This window comes from Cynocephalus volans, chromosome 2 (assembly GCF_027409185.1).
Source record: "Cynocephalus volans isolate mCynVol1 chromosome 2, mCynVol1.pri, whole genome shotgun sequence".
Lineage (NCBI taxonomy): Eukaryota > Metazoa > Chordata > Mammalia > Dermoptera > Cynocephalidae > Cynocephalus > Cynocephalus volans.
Genome location: NC_084461.1, coordinates 123640424 through 123661617, shown reverse-complemented (window position 1 = coordinate 123661617; position 21194 = coordinate 123640424). Strand labels below are relative to the sequence as shown.

The 21194-nt window shown below is 42.7% G+C and overlaps 1 protein-coding gene across 1 annotated transcript in view; it reads left to right on the top strand.

Moving 5' to 3' along the window:
• PFDN1 (prefoldin subunit 1) overlaps positions 1–18588 on the top strand; it is a 50688-nt gene extending 32100 nt beyond the window's left edge. Inside the window, exon 4 of the mRNA XM_063087194.1 lies at positions 18166–18588. Within this exon, the coding sequence (XP_062943264.1) occupies positions 18166–18249 (84 nt within the window). The 3' untranslated portion in view covers positions 18250–18588. The remainder of the gene's footprint in view (positions 1–18165) is intronic.
• Positions 18589–21194: the final 2606 nt, after the last annotated feature.

Sequence of the window (21194 nt, the reverse complement as noted above, 5' to 3'; positions counted from 1 at the left end):
GTTAGAAATGAGTGAGTTAGCTTGTGGCTAAAGAAATATTTCTATTTAGTGCTCTCAGAGTCAGGTTGTTTGCTAAAATTAACTACACATGGGACTCCAGTACACCTGCATTTAATTTTAACCCATAACTTCTTCCTAATAATAGAAATAACTCTCTGTAAAGTTGAAATAGCAATCTAGTACTTGTTTGTAAAGCTGTTGAAGATCATTGAAGGAATGATTTAAATGCCTTTCCTATCCCCTGCCATGTATTTACCAGTGCTGGAGTGTGTGAAAACTAGGAGCAAATTTTCAGTTGTATTTCTGGTATTTTACATGCTGTGTTTACTCACCTGAAGGTTATTGATTTTTATATTTTGAAGTTGCCTGTTGATTTTTGTATTCTGAAGTCTCATCCAAAATCCTTTTCTTCTTTTTTGTGGGTGGGAGTAGGGGTAGGGATGTCTGAACATGACCAGTTTAGCACCAAATAAAACAATGGATTGTTTAGAGATTCTTGTGGGAAAGGCACCATGAAAAAGCCTTGAGAAAGTCTACATTAATGAAGATTCTCATATTTACCTAAAGCTTTGGGGTCTGAGCAGTTAGACACTGCAGTGTTTAGGAATGCTTACTTTTAGATACTTCTTAAGTCACCAACCTGCCTTACTCTGTAGTTTAATGAAAGGCTGTTGCATTATGCAGGTGAGAGATGATGGTGGCTTGACCAGGATGGTGGCAGTGGAACTTGTCAGACTCTGGAAGTATTTTAAGGTAGAGCCAACATGATTGGGTGTAGGGTGAAAGAGAGGAGTCAAGAAAGACTGAAGTTTTGGACCTGTTATTAAGGAATCATACCCTCTTCCTCACACATATACCACTTACTCTACTGCTGTAGAGATCTGGGATGGGTTCATGAGGGGAGGGAGCATTTCATCTGAGCTTTGTAGGTCACTTAGAATTTTGCTAGATAGGGTTGGGGCAGAGAGGGCATTTTAAATTAAAGATAGGGTGGACCAAAGTCTGGAATTGGAGTGGTGGTTGGAACAGATAGTTGAAGTGGGAAATGAGGCTGGAAAGGTCTAAGGGAAAAGAGTTAACGGTAAAATGAATGAAAGCAGCATTGCTTCTCTTCTCTTTGTCTAAATACCACTTGTTCTGGGCAAGTAGCTATTCGCAGTGCCAATCCTATTCATTCAGTGTGGTTTCCAGTCAACATTCCATGTATATACTAGGCTCCACAGAGATTGTCTTGCTGAAGACATTCCACATGTTCAGTAGGAATAGATGTGCTATTGCTAATTCATAGATCAGTGTTTCCTAGTCAATTTTCAAGTTTCAAAACTAGTTTTAAAAGCAAATTCAAAGTTTGGTTTGTTTGGGCCGTGTTAGCTTTCAGATACTATTAGACACCCAAGTAGAGATGTTGAATAGACAGTTGATTATATGAATCTGGAACTCTAGGCTAGTGAAATAAAATTGAGAATTGTCTATTAATTGTCAATTTATAGATTGTGTTTCAAGTCATAGATCTGGATTAGGTTAACTAAGGGGAAAGGAGGATAAGCATTTCTCCCTCACTGCTAAGGGGAAAGAGCAGCTAGAAAAGGGATAAGGTTGGTGGACTGAACCCTAGGTTGCTGTAGTGGGATATAAAGTGCTTTACAGAAGTGTGGACAGTGTGCAGTGTGAGTCCAGAGAACTGAGTGAATACCCACATGGGCAAGCCTCTGCTGAGAGAAGCCAAGTTGAAGGGTTGGGACCAGCTCCATGGTCAGGGGACTGCTTTTTTATGGTCTGTCCAGGCTCATGGCTTTGGTGTAGCAGCGGGGGCTGTTTTATAAGGTCTGAGTTGCAAGTACTTTGTAGCCTTTCCTTACTAGCACTGACGCTGGAGCTGGACAGGCCTGTTGGCTGAGAGAAGCAGATTTGTTCTCCCTGTGAGGGACTGCAGAAGGTAGAGGCTGATGTCAAGTAAGGGCCAGTGCTGAGCACTCTGTCTTTGGGACCACACTACAGGGAGGTAATGGCTGAATACAGTCCATTTAGAGCATAGGAGATAAGAAACCCTACCATCTGTCTATGATATCTTGAGTAAAATTTGAGAGAGGTGGTTACTTACATGGTCAGAAGCAAACATGCCAACTAGTTTTGAACTAGTTTTGAAGGTTAAAAGGTCCCTAAAGGGATTTGATTACTAGTACCTTCACTATTCCATATACACACTCACACATATGCACACATCCTTTCCTACCTTCTTTGAAATCCAAGTATGTACTAAGAAAACTTCAACCTTTAGAATATTTTTCAAGTTCATCTTGAAGATTCTTAGCAAGTAATGGATACTGCTTGTCTTTGCTCTGATATGCGTGACAGTGCCTTGGCATAATAATTAAGAATATGAACTCTGGAATCAGATGGATATGAATTTGAACTCTGACTCTGCCACTTACTACCATCTTGGGTAAATTACTTAGTGTTTCTAAGCCTAAATATGCTCATTTATAAAATAGCAACAGTAGCAGTGTTGGGATGGAGGGAGACAATAAATAACTCTCTTATCTCCTGCCTAAGAATGAGATCAGTTGAAAGTCAGGCAGATGGATATAAAATTTTTACCTCTTTGTATATTTTACCTTTATTACTGAAGGTAATTCAGTAATTAGGTTGGAGGACATGGCTTAGGTGTGCTGCAATAATGGGTTTCTAATACTGATCCAGAGTTAGGCATACAAGTTAGATGAACTTACCCCCAAAAATCTCTGGAAGTGTGGGACAACCCCAGGTCTCTCTCTGCATAGGCAAGCAAATCCTAATTGTCAGACTTCTGCCTTATAACATAATATATGTAAATCATTTAGTGCTGTGCCTGGCACATAGTAAGTACTAAATGCAAGATTTTATTATTTGCGTGTGGTGGGTACTCAGCGACTATTAACTGATTGAGCATATTGCCACCAAGTACTTATAAGATAAAAGGTATTTTTTTAATTTGGAAAAAAAATTAAAGATACATATATTTATGAAAGCTGATTTAACAAACAGCTGCACACTCGTTACCCAGAATTAACACGTTAGCATTTTGTAATATTTACTTTTTTGTTCTTTACAAAAATAAAAAACTAATGAAATTGAAGTCTTCTTTATATCCTTCCTCTCTTCCCCACCCCAATCTCATTCCCATTCATCAGAAGCAGCTACTATCAAGAATTTGGTCTGTATTTTTCCATTCCACGTTTTATAGGCATCTTATATTCAACAAATGACATGTTCATATCTTTAAATTTTAACTTCCTTTTTTCATTCAACAGCAGGGTTTTGAGCTCTATCCACATTAATATATATGGCTCATTCATTTTAACTGCTGTAGAATTCCGTAAGAATACATAACTTTCTGTATTTTATTTGAAGGACTCACTATTGATAGCTTCAGTATACACTGTGTTAAGTGTGACCAAAGGGTCTAGTGACTCCTTCCACGTGAAGCATAATATAGCCATTGGTAGGGTTAGTTGATGGGCTCGAGGATGTAAGTGCCAGCAGGTCAGTGATATCTACTGCTCTTATTTCTTAATAGCTATGGATTATGTACTGAAGCCATCTAATGAACTTGGTTGCACTTGCTCATGTTCTAGAAGTGGATATCGTGTGTCCTTCACAGACCTAGAACCAGAATCAGTCAGGGAATGAGAGGGAGATCAGAGTGGGAACCCAGGATTCCAGGTTCTAGATTCCAACCACTGTATCATTCACTTTTACTATGAAAGGAATGAGGATTCTTAAGTCATGGTTGGTTACTCCAGAGTTGCTAAGCCTTCTGATATTTGTGGTCCTTTTCTTATAAAATGATAAACCCCCTAAGCACCAACTCTGAAAGAGATAAGTGGTTTCTAAGTGGCCTGGCATCTGGAAATTGAAGAAAGGGCAAAATGAAAACCACCCCTTGAATCATGTTTGCAAAGAGAAGTGTGCTCTTTTATTACTCCAGTGTCATTATAAATTTAATTGGTGTTATGTCAGCTATTAGATCAGAGCTATTAGCATATTAAACTCCATTCTGTTTACATCAGTTCCATGGTAACTTGGTGGGTGTGGAGTTGGGGACAAGTGGCACCTGTGACGTTTGGTCTGTAGAATGATTTCATGATGGTCTGTGCCCCTGGAGTGGGAAGTGTCACTGGGTGATGTGGACCTGACCTCTCAGTACCTTGCAGAACACTCAGCATTATGAACAAAGATCATGGGTTGCTTGCCTGACCTAGAAGTTTAGCTTAGCATCAGAGGACAGTATTTTCTTGGGTGATATTGACAGGTATAACTATGAGTTTTCCTTTTCTCTTTCTTAATGAAAAGACAGCCGGGGTTTTTGGAAAGCTTTATAAATAGCCCTTTGATATCGGAGTGTATTTGTAGTTCTCCAATTGTGCCCTGCACTGACCCGTACAAATCAGCCAGGGAGGTGCCTATGAGTCATGCATTTGTGCTTGCTTTGAGCTCTTGCTTGTTTTCACTATCTCCAGGCTCTTTTATGGGTTTCCGGTTGCCATATCTGTATTTTTTTAGTTGTTTAAATATATTACTCGGTTGGAAAGTAGTAATGTGATCACAAAGAAGTTTCCTTTCCCTTGTTTGTCCATGGGCTCTCCTAGAGTATTGTACTAACTCATTAATCTAAATGCTTAGTGCTTCTACTTACAAAATGAAAGTTAATTTTCAGAAATTAATATGTCAGTTTATTTTACCCTGGCCAGTTGTATATGTATTACTCTAAGTCTTTGGGTGGGTACAGACTGATTTGCTGGCGAAAATAATTCATCAGGAACTTGCCTTGCCATGCCTATATTCAAACACAAAGCTTTAATGTCTGATCTTTCCCCCTTGTGGTGCAGCATTTTGAGAAGAATAGGGATTCTTTTTTTAAACAATTGAGGTAACATAACATAACATAACATAAAATTCAAAATGTTGCATAACCATTGTCACTTTTTGATTCTAGGACATTTTATTATGCCCAAAAGGAACCCCTTACCCATTCATCAGTCATTGCCCATTCCCCCCTCCCCCACCCAGTACCTGACAACCATTAACCTGTTTTCTGTCTCTGTAGATTTGCCTGTTTTGGATATTCATATAAATGGATCATACAGTGTGTGGCTTTTTTGTAACTTTCACTTAGCTTAATGTTTTCATGGTTCATCCATATTGCAGCATATGCACTTCATTCTTTTTTATGTCTGAATAATCTGTTTTATGGATATACCACATTTTGTTTATCCATCAGCTGATGGACATTTGGCTTGTTTCTGCTTTTTGGCTACTATGAATAGTGCTGCTATGAACATTCACAGGTTTTGTTTGAACACGTGCTTTTATTTCTCTTGGAATGTACCTCAGAGCGGAATTGCTAGGTCATGTGGTAATTTTATGTTTTAACTTCTTGAGTAACTACCAAACTGTTTTCCACAGTAGCTGCACCGTTTTACATTACTACCATCAATATATGAGGGTTCCTTACATTCCGTTTTACATTACTACCAGCAATATATGAGGGTCTCTACATCCTTGCCAACACGTGTTATTTTCCATTTTTGATTATAGTCATACTAATGAGTATAAAGTAGCATCTCTTTGTGGTTTTTATTTGCATTCCTGTAATGATTAATGATGTTAACATCATTTCATGTGCTTGTTGGCCATTAATATATTTTCTTTAAAGAAATGTCTGTTCAAGTCTTTTGCTCAGTTTTTAACTGGGTTGTTTGTCTTTTTGCTGTCTAGTTGTAAGAAAATAGGAATTCTGGACTTGCTTGGAGCAGAGAGCAAGATCAGACTGACTTCAGGCTTTTGCCCCACATACCTGCATGTTAGTCTTGCCCCCACAGTTGAGTCAATTACACCTCCACTTCCAAGAATGCAAGGTGTTGCCCTTCCTTCCTCTGTCAGCAGGCACGCCCTTACTCACCTCCCCCTTTGCCATGCCTACAGGCCAAACTCCGCTGTAAACACTGTTGATTTGATCCTCTTGCTCTTCTTATAAGACTGAGACAAACTAAAGACAAACTTAAATAGTGGGACTTATTGTTTTATTTTTATGTTTTACTTATTTGGAAGACTTGTAGAGTTTTAATAGTTCCACTTATTGATGAATGCTTGACTTTTCAATCCTGGAAAAACAGAAGAAAGATAATTTATATTGGGAAACTTCTTGCTTTTGTAAAATTTGTCTTCCTGACCTTTCTTTATTGTGTACTGTGTACACTTATTTTTCACATATGATGGAATTCAGAAGTCTGTTCTATGTAGGCTGTACTTTTTAGTTTTTGTTGTTTTTTTTTGTTTTAGAAAGGAACTAAAGATCCCAGGGTTGGGTTTCTGGGTGGGATATTGTAGTGCTCTCTGCTTCCTTTTCCTGATCTCTTTTGCTCAGTTCCCAAAACAGACAAATACTTGCCATGTTTAGTATACCTTTGGTGCATTTATAATGCACAGAATTCTCAGCTGTGGCACTGTGTGGTCTCTGAAGGACATTCTCTTTGCTCCTTTATTTCCTGAACATAGCATTGCAGCCTGTGTAATCATTTCCTTGAGCATAACTATACTGATGCTTCTACAACCCTTGTGTTAAACCTGCACAAAGCCCAGTGTCTTATTGAAGATAGGAGGTAAAATTATTTGGCCTGATACTGCATTACATGTGTTCTTAAAGCTCATCTGTGACAATTAAAATATCAGCTAATTTTCCATCATGGAGGTCAGGTCTCAATTTTTTTTAAGTTGGAAGATATCCTATAGGCCACTTGATGTAGCATGCCACTCTTTCACCATTTCTGACATGTTGTCACTGTTCTTATTTGAACACATCCAGTGATTTCTAATGATCTCATCCTTTTTCCTGAACTACCTTTCTCTTGGTTTCTATGACACAGTTTCCCTTCTTTTTAGTACTGCTTTATTTGTTGCTTCCTCCTCTTCCTTTCAGTATTAAAAGTTGAATTTCTTTAGGGCTATGTCCTCTTATTCTATGTTCTCTTTCTCTAGGAATTTCATCCATTCTCATGACTTCAAGTGCTACCTGTGTGCAAAATTATATCTCTAGCCTAGATCTCTTCCATGAACTTCAGACCCTATCTAGTTTCCTTTTCACATCTCGCTTAGATCTCTCACAGGTAGGTACCTTAATCTCAGTATGTCCAAAACAAAACCCATAATCTTCTCTTCCAAACCTGTTCCTCTTCCTAAGATTCTTTATCTCAGTGAAAGGCAACATTATCCAGCCAGTGTGCAAGCCCAAGCTAGGCATCTTGGGAGTTTCCTGACACAGTCCACCCCCACCCCAACTTCTGATAACTAATGAAGATTATGGTGAAAGACTTGGTGAAGTACTGTTGCTGATTTTCCTCCTGAATATTTCTTTAATCTATCTGCTTTTCTCCATCTCCATTGCCACCACTAAGATATTATTATCTCTTTCCAAGATTATTGTAGTGGCCTCCTAATAGATTTCCAACATTCACACTTACATTCTCTAATCCAATGTTTCCCAATTTTTTTTTACATCACAGCACTCAGAAAATTGTATTTGCCTGGTTCACCGGAGTAACTGGAAAAGAGTGATCAAGGTTGGAACAACTGCGCAGAGGAGCTTTGGCTGCCCTGGATCCACTCCAGGAGCTGAAGGGATCAATATCTTAGACATATCTGTTACCCATGCATGACTCATAGGGCATTCTGTGGGAATTGCTGTTCTAATTCATTCTCTTTGCTTCAGCCAGAGTGATATTCTGTGTTCAATGGGAATTTGATTTTTGTCACTCCTGTTTAAAACCCAGTGGCTTTCCACTGTCTTCAAGATAAATACCAGAACTTTGATATGGCTTAAGACCTTGCATGATCTGACTCAACTTCATCAGCCTCATCTCTCTATATTATCTCCCTCTCTGTCACCCTGTGCTTCAGTTTCACTAGCCATCATTCAGTTTTCCAAACATGCCATGCTCTGTTTACCTGGAATTTCTCTCTCTCCCACTCTGACCCTTCCACTTAGTTAATTCCTACTCATCCTTCAGAGCTAAGTTTAAAAGTGCTTCTGTGAGTTCGTTGATTACATCAGGTATTACCTCCTCCTTTAGAGACTGTGCTTTTTCCTCAGAGCCCTTATTACAACAATCGTTAAATGTCTGTGTGCCCTGCAATAGTGTAATCTCTATGAATAAGTGTGTGACTTGTTTGCTGCTCTAATCCCTGTGCTCTTTGGGCCTAAAATATCCCAGGTGCTCCATAAATGTTGGTTAAATGAATTATGTACCAGTTCTTGCTTCTAGGCTTGAAACATTAACCAAATCAGACAAGATCCATACTCTTATGGAGCATACACTGAGATACTGGCAATAAAGAAATAAGTAAGAAACCATCTGTAGTAAAGGTGATGTTTTAGAGAGTTATTGGGGCCCTCCATTAGTTGAGTAATCAGGGAAGGCCTCTCTGAAAAGGTTAAATTTCAGCTAAGGTCTGAATGAAAAGAAGCAGCCAGCCACTTAAAAGTATCTAGAAGAACATTCTAGATGGAGTGCACAGATAATACAAATGTCTTAAGATAAGAATAAGTGAGGTGGAGTTGTTTAAGTGGTAATGAGGTGGGAGAGGTTGGCAGGAGCTGGATCCTATAGGGCCTTATAACCCAGGTTAAGGAGTTTGGATTTTATTATAAGTGTGGTGGGAAGCCATTAGAGAGTTTTGAGCTGAGACTAACCTGATTTACATGTGAAAGTATCCATGACAGACATCCAAGGAAGAGATGATGGAGGCTTGGAGTAGGATGGTGGTAGTTTGGGAATATATTTGGAAGTGAGTTAATAAGATTTGCTGATGGATTGGATGGGGGAGGTGGGGTTCGAGGAAATGGAAACGATCAGAGATGGCTCTTATGTTTTTGTTTTTTTTAAGTTGAACAATTGGATGAGTGCCATTCATTAAGATGGGGAAGACTGGGAGAGGGGTGTGGGTGACTATAAATCAGTTGTGTTTGTTTTAAACATGTTAAGTGCAGGTTTGACAACCAAAAGGGTATGTTTTGTAAACAATTGGATATGTAAATCTGGACTTAAGGGGAGGTCAGGGTTGGAGATATAAATTTGGGAGTCAAAAAATGTTTAAAGCTTTGACACTAGATGAGAGTTTTGAAGAGAGTGTAGATGTGGAGAAGATGAGTTCCAGGACACCTTCCTGGAAAATGCCAACATTTAGAAGTTGAGCAGAGGAGGGGTAGTCAGCAAAGGAGGACTTAGAAAGAGTAGCCAGTGATGTAGGAAGAAAATAGGAGTGTGGTGTCATGAAAGCTAAGCGGAGAAAGTATTTCATGAATTGTGTTATATGTTGTCGGGAGGTTGAGTAAGAAGGTAACAGAGAAGCAACCACTGCTTCGGGCAACATAGAGAGCACTGGACCTGGACCACAGTCAGCTCAGTAGAACAGATGGAAATGTGATTGGAGAGGTCTGTGGAGCAACTGGATTAAGGAAGTGGAGGCAGTGACTAAAAACAATTGGTTCAAGAAGTTATGCTGAGAAGAGGAGGGGAGTTAGGGGGCAGTACCTACAGGGGACTGTGAGGTTAAGAAAGGGTTTTTTAATGACTTGCCTCACCAAGAAGGATCTTTCAGTGAAAGAAATAGAAGGTTAAGAAGAAAGAGAAAAGAAAACAGGGGGAGTGAAGTTTCTGAGAATATGCATAGGGATGAAATCAGCTCCCAAGTGGAAGGGTTGTGTTTTGATTCCTGTAAAAATAGAGAGACACTATCCATTTTAACAGTAGGGAAAGAGGAGACTATGTGTACAGGTGTAGGTTGGTTAGTATATTTGGTAGTGGGAGGAGGGTTTTCCTAAGGTTGCTCTTATTTTCTTAGCTGAGGGGAGGAGGGAGTATAGGAGATTTGAGGGAAAAAAACAAGTATGAGTCGTTATTTTGAAGAGCAGACAAGTGAACATACTGAGGAAGTTTTAACAGATTTTCCAGACAGTGTTAAGTGCCCATTTGAGATTCATGGCCCTGAATTTAAAGTAAGACCATTCAGCACAGGTGATTTCTTCCAGCAATGTTTAGGTGTTTGGGTGCAGGCATGGAGTGGGTAGATGGTTGGGCTTAACCTGGGTTGGCATTTTGCCATGTAAATGCAACAGAGGGAGTGAGGGACCAAGAAGAAAGGCTGTTTACAAGGAGAATAAACATAAATGATGGGCTGTGGAAACTAGGCTGGGTAAGAGGGGGAAAGGCCATGCATGGAAGCATATGGATAATGAAAAATTTGTTATTTAGTGATGAGATTGAAGAAATGCTGGAGTGAGTATCAGATAGAAGTGACTTGGAATATAAGGTAGTGGTGGTGAAACTGAAATTTTGGAGGTGGTGCAGTTACTGGTGTTGATGAGATCTAGGGTAAGACCATGGGCTGGGTGGCTGCTGGTGGACTAAGGTAAAAACTGAGGGGAGAGGAGGTCATGTTATTGGATGGATCATCTATGTTCTTGTTGAAGTCACCTTGAATAGTACAGCTGTGGTGGAGAGGAACACAGGAAGCCATCGATGATGGAGGGTGTCAGGCTGGGACACAGACCCTTCAAACCCGTTGTGCAGACTGGGTCACAGACCCCTTATATGCAGGTTGCGAGCTAGGTAGTTGGAAAAATATCCTGGAAGCTACTGCAAGTTTCAAGGTTGACATACTTTATTTGGATGCAAGCTCAGCCTCCAGCAGCCCCAGTGGCCCCCTGGTGGCCTCCCTTGGGCGTCCCGGGGGCACTGTGGATCAGAGCCGTCTGTCCTTTACACTTAAGTCAGATAACCCGGGAACACCTGGGTGTGCGTCAGATGACCAAGGAACACCTGAGCACATGTGCGCAATTAATGTATTTACAATAGACATGCTAAGTTATGCTTGGCAAGATTCTGAACAGCTGAGGGAGCTTGACCATCTTATCTGTTTTCATTTTCCTTACAGAGGGACAGTACCCGGGATATTGGTAGGTTGCAGCAACAAGGAGATAAAGCATGGTGCTGTGAATTTCAAGAACCGGAGTTTTTGAGAGAGAAAGGGGGAGAGCTGGTTTGGCAGTGAGCTGAATGAATGAATGGAAGGATAAATGAATGGAAACTTATGCTTTTATTAGGTAGCTTTTTTTTTTTTTTTTTTTTTGTCTTTTGTCTTTTGTCTTTTTCATGACCGGTACTCAGCCAGTGAGTGCACCGGCCATTCCTATATAGGATTTGAACCCGCGGCGGGAGCGTCGCTGCGCCACGGGCTTGGCCCTTTTATTAGGTAGCTTTTATTGAAAGTTTAAAATATGAGAAATCTCTACCGACTGGACTTAGTCCTTCCCTTTATCAACAGTGAGCTCTAACCAACTGAGCTAACCGGCCAGCCCCGAGTTCTACTCTTTAAAGTTCCATCTTTTTTTAAGAACAGAGATTGGCAAATTACAGCTCACAGACTAGATTCAGCTTACTGCCTGCTTTTGTGTTTTTGCAACACAGCCATGCCCATTCATTTACACCACACACATTTGTTTACACATTGTCTGTGGCTGCGTTTGTGCTACAATGGCAGAGTCAAGTAGTTGTAACAGAGACAACCCCACTAAGCCTAAAATATTTATTACCTACCCTTTGTAGAAAAATTTTCTGACTCCTGATTTAGAACAGTGGTTCTCAAACTTTAGTGTGCATCAGAACACCTGGAGGCTTGTAAAAACTTGGATTGTAGAAACTTGTAAAAAGTTTGTAAAAACCCCACTCCCAGAGTTTTTTGGGTCTGAATTGGGGACAAGAATGTGTGTTTCTAACAATTTCCCGGGTGATGCTGATGCTGCTGATATAGGAACCACACTTTAAGAGTCATTGTGTTAGATATTTAAGATAGTGATCAGATTCCGTACCTTAAACTTCTCTGAATCAATTGTCCCTACCTACTTCAGTTGCCTATCACTTGACATTATTTACTGGATTGTCATCATCCTTTTTAAGCATGGTGCCTGTGATTCTTTGGATGAACGCTGATTATCCATATGCATTGGAACAGTTGCTCCTGGCTCTGTGCTTAGCTATGAGCTTGCTTTCTACTTTGTCTTTCCCAGGTTGTCTGATAAACTGCTCTTTCTCTGGGACTAAATGAAGTTGATGTGTCAGGGAGGGCAGCAGCAGGTAGAGATCACCTAAACCTTAGGGAGATTGAGGGGCTATGTTTGGAGGAAATAGGAATTTTTTCCGCAGTGAGTCTCTGCTGTGAGGTGCTTGAGTAGTGCAGAGGTTTGTCCTGGCAGATTGAGTTGGCCAGCATGTGATCCTAGGTGGGGTTTGGGAGTCTGACCCCATATGGTAGCAGTGCCAGAGTCTCTCAGCAGGTTCTAGTACTAGAAAAAGCAGTTTCTAGAAGATCCAGGGACGGTAACCCCCTCTGAGATTTGTCTTTTTTCTCCTGCTCCATGTCTAAGATTGCTTTCTCTTTCTTTGAGCTTGTCTCCCAGCAGTGTAGTTTAGCAGTTACCATATAGCTTAGTTGTGTCCTCAGTGGTGAAGTGGATGTACCCAGATGAGTTCACAAGTGGACTATCCTTGGATCACTGTACCCTGTCTCTTAGCTTCAAATCCCTGGTCGCCTCTTGCCTGCCTCTCCTGCCTCTGGTCAGCAATCCTCCCCATTCAGGCACGCAGAGCACTTCACTCCAGGCTTGCGCTGCTTCTGCATGCTACAGCCCTTCCCATCTCTGTCTCATTTCCCTTTCTGACTTTTCTGATTGTATCTGCTCATTGCCTTTTTTTTTCTTCCTCCTGTTGTTTCCCTTGCCTTCCTCCACATTTCGTCCCCTATCTGCCAATACATGCTTCTTAGCCTTCAGTGACTTCTTGGCCTCTTGCTAAATTTCCCCATTGTGGGCAGCTGGAACGCTCTGACAATTTTACAGTTTTGCAGACAGAGAGAACACAGGAATTACCTCAGGAGTCTATTTGAGAGATTGTGTCATGGCAGAAAAGTTCTAGGGACTTCAGTCTGTTTCCTTCGTGAGAGTATGAGAGTGAAACATCAGCCCCTGTCTGACTCCCAGAAAAAAGAACCTCAGGCTGATGAGCAATAACTCCAGCAATGTCATTTCCCTGGCCGTGCAGAGCCCCACAGGAAATCTCAGAATTTCTTGTCAGAACAAGGCCCCCACAAGAATGTTGCTGCACCCAGAGCTTTGTGGTTTGATGCCACTAGAGAATTTCCTCGGGAAAGGGTTCTGAGGGAAATTGCTTAGCAAGACAGGAAGATGCTGCTGTGAGGACAGCAAATGCCTTCCCAGGACTGTTCGTGGGAGGTGTGGGTTTCAGAGCGCACACAGCAATCATTGTCCCTGTGCAGCTCACAGCAGCCTGAGGCTGACGTGGGATGGAGCAGTTTCTTAAGGATTTCACAGTCCAGGACAGGAGAAATTGGAATGGTTTGTTTTATAATTTTACAAGTTGGCCTGATAAAGGATAAGGGCCTTACCCTTAGAGCGTGTTTTGTTTGTGAGAGCAAGTCTTTAATGCTTCCACCAGATCTGTGAGGTTTGAGTTTTAAATTTGTATATATCCAGGGGCAAAGGTTAGCATTATCAGAAACTGAAAACCACCTTGATGGAGAATGGTCATTTTCTGCCTTTGCTTCCTCTGGTGGGTGTTCTGCTTTTATTCAGGTTGGGAGAGAAAAAAGGAAAGGTGTATGTACAAGTAAATTAGTAAGGCATCATTTCTATTAAATGCACTTTATTCGACAAGAGTTGAGTTCCTGTTATGTACCAGCTGTTCTTCTAAACACTAGGACTATGTCAGGGAACAGAGCAAAATCCTGCCCTCATGGACCTTTCCTTCTCGTAAGGGGAGTCAGTCTACGGCCATACCACCCTGAACGTGCCCAATCTCATCTGATAAGGGGAGTCAGATAGTTACTGTTTCAGGTGGCAATAAGTGCTAAGGAGAAAAATCAGGGTAGGGGAAGTAGGGAATATGGAAGGCCTTTTAGATAAGATGATGTTTGAGAAAGGCCTGAGGGAAGTGAGGGAGTAGGTAATGTGGATATCTGGGGAAGAGGGTTCATTCACAGAACAGCAAAGGGCAAAGGCCACGCAGGAACATAGCTGGTGGACTGGAGGAACAGCACAGAGGCCAGTGTGGCTGGAGCTGAAAAAGTGAGAGGGAGAGCTGTTGGAGGTGAGATAAGAGGCTTAGCCAAGAGCAAGACCATGCATGGCTTTTGGCAGTTAAAAAGTAGTATGATCTGAAAATTTGTGACCCGCCAAAATTCACATGTTGAAATCCTAACTCCTGAGGTGATGGTATTAGGAGGTGAGACTTTTGAGGAGATCATTAGGTCATGAACCATGAATGGGATATTGCCCTGATAAAAGAGTACAACACAGTGCCCGATATGAGAGATGCTCCCAGAGACAGTCTATCCCAAGGCTCTTTTGGACCCAAAGGATTCTATGCTGCCGTAGCTCAGACCACACTGAATTGCAGAGGCCCAGGTAAGTGTCCCTAAAAGTTTATATGCTGGGATCATACTTATCCCCAAAATAATTGTGGTAGAATTGACCCAAATCCAAGTGCGGCTGTCAGAGAGGATGAAGAAAATTAAGGAACTGATGATTAAGTCACATTTTTTCAACTAAGCAACAAAACCCAGTGTAGCTCATTTGCCCTTCCACCATGTGAGGACACAGTGAGAAGGCACTATCCATGAATCAGAAAGGGAGTCCTCACCAGACACTGTTTGCCTTGATCTTGGACTTCCCAGCATCAGAACTATGAGAAACAAATTCTGTTGTTTATAAGCCACCCAGCCTATGGTATTTTATCATAGCAGCCTAGACTAAGACAAAAAGGCTTGCCTTTTACTCTGAGAAGATGGAAAGCCATTAGAGGGTTTTGAGTGTTGAAAGATGACTCTAGCCACTGTATGGAGAAGAAACTGAAGGAGTTCAAGAGCAAAAGAAAGGAGACCTTTCTGGAGGCTGTTCTTTAAAGTCATTCTGATTACCTTTCGAGATGATGCTAACAGATTTTGTTGCTTGGTTGGATGCTGGGTGTGAAAAGAAAACTCAAGACAATGAAAAGTTTTTGTCTCGAGCAGTTGCAAGAATGGAGTTGTCATTTACAGAAGTGGAGAAGACTGGGGCCCACAGAATTTCTGGCTTGACTAATAGATTTGGGAATAAGTTACGGAGACTCAAGGAAGAAAAAGTTTGACTTAATCATCAGTTCCTTAATTTTCTTCATCCTCTCTGACAGGCCCACTTGGATTGGGGTCAATTCTACCGCAGTTATTTTGGGGATAAATATGATCCCAGCATATAAACTTCTAGGGACTAGGGCCGCTTACCCGGGCCTCTGCAATTCAGTGTGGTCAGAGCTATGGCAGGATAGGGTCCTTTGGGTCCAGAAGAGCCTCGGGATAGACTCTGTCTCTGGGGGCATCTCTCATTTCAGGTGCTCTGTTGGCTTCCTGGCTCCGTAACAAATTACCACATACTGGTGGTTTCAAACAACAGAAATTTATTATCTCACAGTTCTGGAGTCTGGAAGTCCAAAATCAAGGTGTTATGGGGCGATGCTCCCTCTGAAGGGTCTAGGGAACAATCCTTCCTTGCCTTTTCCAGCTTCTGGTGGTTGCTGACAGTCCTTGGCATTGCTTGTCATGTAGGCGCATCACTCCAGTTTTTGCCTCCATCAGCACATGGGGTTCCTCCTCTGTGTATGTCCCTGTGTCTTCACATGGCCTTCCTGTAAATAATCATTGGATTTAGGGTCCACCCTAATTCAGTATGACCTCATCTTAACTTGGTTACATCTGCAAAGACCCTATTTCCAAATGAGGTCACAATCATAGGTACTAGGGATTAGAACTTCCACATATCTTTTTGTGAGGTACAGTTCAACCCACAACAGGTGCCTTGGTCTGGGTTTGGTCACGAGGGTCTTCTGGGCTTAGATGTGCTTGGGGATGAGACAGGTGCTGTTGAAGTACAGTAAGAAAACAGATCCTGCTGTGCTAGGGATGCTCCATCTTTTGGAATTATTTTTTTTAGAAATGCCCATTACGTTTAAACCAGATATTTAAAGATGGATTAAATCATTTGCATTATTTTTTGAAACTTGAAGACTTTAGGATATGCAGTGGCAAAATTCATGAAAGTGGAAGGGAAGAGATGGTATGGAATAAAGAATTCTTAAAGCTGGGAATTACAACCTGAATTTCACCGAGGCTTTGGCAGTATGGCAGAAAAGCTCTTACTGATGTTCCAAGTTTATAGTTTGCCAGCTGTGCCAGCAAGTTGGCAGAGATCAAATACAGCAGACCTGGGTCCCTGAGCACTGACTGGCTGGCCATTGCGGGAGAGAACCTTGCTGGCTCCACTTGCCTTTCCCTTAGATTCCTGCGGGGCTGCCCGGGTGGTGTGTGGAACTACCTCGCTGCTGCTCCCCTATGCAACACCCACTGCATGTACATTCTTTGGTGGTGTGTCAGGAGTTATTTGTATATGCCTCTTTCTAACTCACCACAAGTAAAGTCTAAGAGTTGTTTATCAAAGGAAGTTTAAGTTCCCAGTCTATCACAGTGATAGGACTATATCAGGTTTAACAATGTAGTCAAACAGAATTCCTTAGCAACATACACATTTGTGGCTATTGAATTGTTATGGTCACTGGGACTTTTTATGGAGCTCCTGTTGTGCTGTAAGGAATTGTGTGCAAGTTGGACAGATGGGAGATGAGTAAAGAAAGGGTTTGTTCTAGCCTTAAGGAAATTTAAAGTTCAGAGAGGACAAACAGGATGAGAGGTTCACACAAGAACTCACAGCATTTGGCTTCTGTAGGAAAAAGGCTATAAATATATCATATTCTGGACAGAGAATGGAGATATAGAGATGTTAGAGGCAGGGGTCTGTAGGGGGGCACCAGTGGGGTTTGATGCTGAAGGCCTCGAGGAATAGGGACATTCGTTTCATTTTTCCTGTATCAGCAGCTGGGGATCAGCTCCCAAGTGAGGGCAGTCAGACCAGGCTGTGGTGCCATGTGACGCAGTGATGTGTAGTTCACTTGCCCTCCATCCCAACCTTTCCCTGGTGTCTCTGGGTCCTGTGAGCACTTTAATGGTCAAGCTGAATCTACAGCTGCTTGGGAGGAGGGAGCAGGAGTGATAGGAGGGCACTGGCTGCACCTGGGCTGCCTGGACCAGGCTCTACATTACTGGCTCCATGTGGCTCAGACAGTCACTTGCACCCTGGGAGGCCATAATTTTGAGCATTCCCTCAGGACATGAGTAGTATCCTCAAAAAGGAGCCTTCATTTCATGTCTGTTAAGTGGGAGTACAGCCACAACTATGTCCTCAGGGCAGGGACCAGTGGTAAAGCCACCATACTTCTCGGGTGAGCACAGGGCAGATAATGTACAGACATAATTTCCTTTGACTAATCTTTTGCAGTCCTGGTCCATATGTGGCTCTTGAAAGTAAAGTTCTTTGTCTAAATTGAGATTTTTAATTTAGGACCCAGATGGGATAGGAGACGAACTTCCAAAAGGTCTGTTTTATCCAGCGTGTCACTGCCCTGGATTGCTGGTGGGCATTAGTTTCATTAGAAAAGCAGATTTCATCCTGACTCATCTGCCTCAGTGAGACTGTGGTACAATTGCACAGCGCTCACAGCAGCCTGCAGTCTTGCTGGACAGAGCAAGTGTACACTGTCCATTCTGCAGCAGTGGTGGCTACAGGCGCCTGGCCCAGGCCATGGAAAACCTTGAGAGGAGACAGTCTGCTATGGAGCAGGAGCTTTGTCTTGGAATTTCCTGGCCATTGTCTGGTATAACCTCATGTACGGAGCTGCCTGTTTTTAGAGTCTACTTCCTTCTGCGGGGGAAGAGTGCCACTGCCTGTCTTCCACAGAGTAATTCTCCTTCCTGTACTGAGCAATCTCCTCCCCGCTTGACCATGGGTCCACCCATGGGATGGAGGTGGGAGGAGCACTGTGGGCAGGTGTGCATACTTGGCTCCCAATAGATAGTGTGCTCCTGGAAGTTACCGATCAAAGAAGCCGTAAACACTGGGTAGAGAAGTGGTGTCTGCCAATTTGGCCCATTCACCCTGGTCCTAACCCTTGTTTCTTTCTCATACTACAGCAGAAAAAATCCTACTTGGAGCGGAGCGTCAAGGAAGCTGAGGACAACATCCGGGAGATGCTGATGGCACGAAGGGCACAGTAGGGAGCCTCTAGGGCAAGCTCTTCTTCCTGACCCCTCCCATTCCTGGCAAAAGTAGAGGGGCTTTTGTGGAGAAACAGCCTCCCCTCTGCCCTGATGGATGTTTTATCTGGATGGCCTAGCAACCCTGCATTTTCTGCATAACCCTGAGCTCCTTTCAGATCCCAACACTGTGCTTTTTACCCTGGCTCTCCTGCCATCTCTGCCCAGGACACTCCTTTCTTGTGGGGTGAGTTATGAACTCCCAGGAGAAGGAAGATGGGAGCCATGACAGATAGGGAAGCTCTGAGCCTTCTACTAGGCATGCTGGTCAGACCAATAAAAGGCATATGTCCCACTCTGCTAAGTCTGCTTTTCTTGAACTCAGGGATGGGCAGGCATGCCGAACAATTAAAATGTGACTTGCTGCTGTGGCAGCTCAGCGCCACCCTGTGGCCAAGGATGAGATGAATGGCATAGCTGACTAGTTTGGGGTGAAGGGGTGGTAGGGGATAGTAGGAAAAGCAAGGCTCAGGTCTGGCCCCATGTGACGGTGGGCTTACAGAGGAAGCCATGGGTAGCCCACAGTTACCAGGAGGCCCCTTTCCTAGGCTCTGGGTAAAAGGCCAGTGCAAGCTGTGCTGGGGAATGCTTTTGGCTGTGCCCATCTCTGAGTGGGGCTAGGGAGAGAACACTAGCTCACCCTAGAGCCCCATGACCTGGCTGAAGGACACCCGGCCTGGGAACCTGCCTGCCTTAGAGGCATCCCCACGGTTCATGTAGTAGCCAGAATGAAAAGGGTAAATAGGCTCCTCATCATATACTGGACAGTGGCTACTAGCTGAGATAGACACATTTTTCAAGCCTTAGCAGATGAGTAGTTAGAAATGGTAAGAGTCCAGGAGACATAGAAGCACAGACCCAGGGCAGTTTAGGTTATATCTGGAATAATTTAGACAATTAAGGTTTAGACAAATTTATTGAAACATACAGGGTGTTAGCAGAGAAATCATTCAGTGGTGTTACATTTTGCCACTACCTTGAACATATAATTTTTAAATTATAAATATAGATTTCATAACTAAGCCTTTGGCCAAAAAAAAAAAAAAAAAAAAAAAGGAAAGTCATTTAGCACATTTGTTTAAAGATCAATAAGAAATGGATTTTAACATTAAAAAGATCAAGTCACTGAATTAAACAGTAGCAACCCCCATTAATCTAGAATCCTATAGTGTTGAAGGTAGAGGTGTCTGTGCAGAACTAGTCATTTGTTATAGCAATCAGAAGAGATGGGGGCAGGCACACCTATTGGAGGTGGCGGCAGAGCTGGCAGGACAAGAGGGCTGGTCTGGTCAGGTGAGCATGTCCCAGAGACAACAGCAACAGAGAGCAGTCCAGCAGGCTGTGAGGCAGGTGGATGGGCCCACGTCATCTCTTCTTTGGTCTTCCACCACATACACTGGAGGGAGAAGGGGGAGAGAGGGTAAGAAAGAACTAGTACAAACCTCAGGCCCTACAAAGTTAGCCTCCCAGGACCAAGCAGAGGGCTTAGCAACAACTATTAAGCAGACTGGATGCCACCTTTTTTGCTCCTGCTATTGCTGATGAATGGAGGAAGGGTGGCTCAGCTCATCAACTCCTTTCTCTCCTCCTCCTGCTGCTCCAGACTGATACTCTCTTTGCAGGGACAAGGACTACTGAACTTACAGAATGGCCCCACACCAAAGCAGCCAGTTGGCTAACCTACTTGATTTATAACCAGGTACCATTATGTCCTCTTCCCAATAGAGGAACTGAGGGGAATTTCTTCAGATACAGGTAAATCATCACCCAAGAGTAAGAGGAATGGGAATTAAAACCTAAAAAGGGGTTTTAAGCCCTAAAAGGATAACCGAGAACCTAGGTTTTTCATACCTAGGCAATATACAGTTTCAGAATGTGCTCCCGACCTCTACACTTTGACACAAGGCATGAAGGAGGGCAGGGATGGAAATCTCTAGTGGGACAGCTGGCTTGGGCCTGTGTGGTGGCGTCTCCTGAGTCTGGCGCTCTTGCTTTTCCTCAGAATGGAGCTGGAAATCTGAGCTCTGTCAGGGCTAAGTGCTCTGGTAAGAGATCCAAGTACTAAACAAATCCAGGGGTCAGGAAGGACCCTGACCACACTTTACTCATGAGGTGACTTGTGGCCAGTATTAGCTTCTCTTCCTATGAGGACGTATTTTAAATGGCAGATAGGCCACTTTTAAAAAAATCTGAAAACCACCATCACCATCAAACTCGTAAGCAGTAAGGATCTTAAACTTTCAAAGTTCATGAACTCATGAATCTTATAAATTAAACCAATCCTTTGGCAGTTTTCTTTTTAGTTCTATTTATGTGTTTTATATCTCTTTTTATACTTCCTTTCTTGGCAGCTCCTCTCTCTGGAGTCTGGTGATGCAGCTAGAATGCACTGGATACACAGGGAGCTTTTTCAAGACCTCCCACTGTTACCAGTCACCCTCCACACCACAGAGATGTTCCTTTTCCTTCTCTTGTGGAGCTGGTTTAGTCCCAGATAACTTTCATTTGGCCCTGCTCAAAAATATAGGCAAAGTTGTTCCAGGTCTGAGAAGGATGGTTGGTCAAAGGGAAGAGAATGACCCATTTATTCTGAGGCTCCATAAGGTACATCACCTCTTTTAGTCTTCACAATAACCTTGAGATAGATCTTACCATCATTCCCACTTCAAAGGTGAGGAACTTGAGGCTTAGAGAAGTTAAGTCTCTTGTTCAAGCACACATGACCAGGCAGAGGCAGAGGAAGGAACTGAACCCAGGCATTCATGGCTCTTAACACCTCTGGCAAGCCAGTTTTGCTCAGACCCAACTGGGATAGAAAAGGGACCAGGAGAGCATAGGAGTGACAGGGCTACAGCACAGTCCTCTCTCATACTCAGCCAGAGCCCACCCCGCCCACTGAAGCCTGG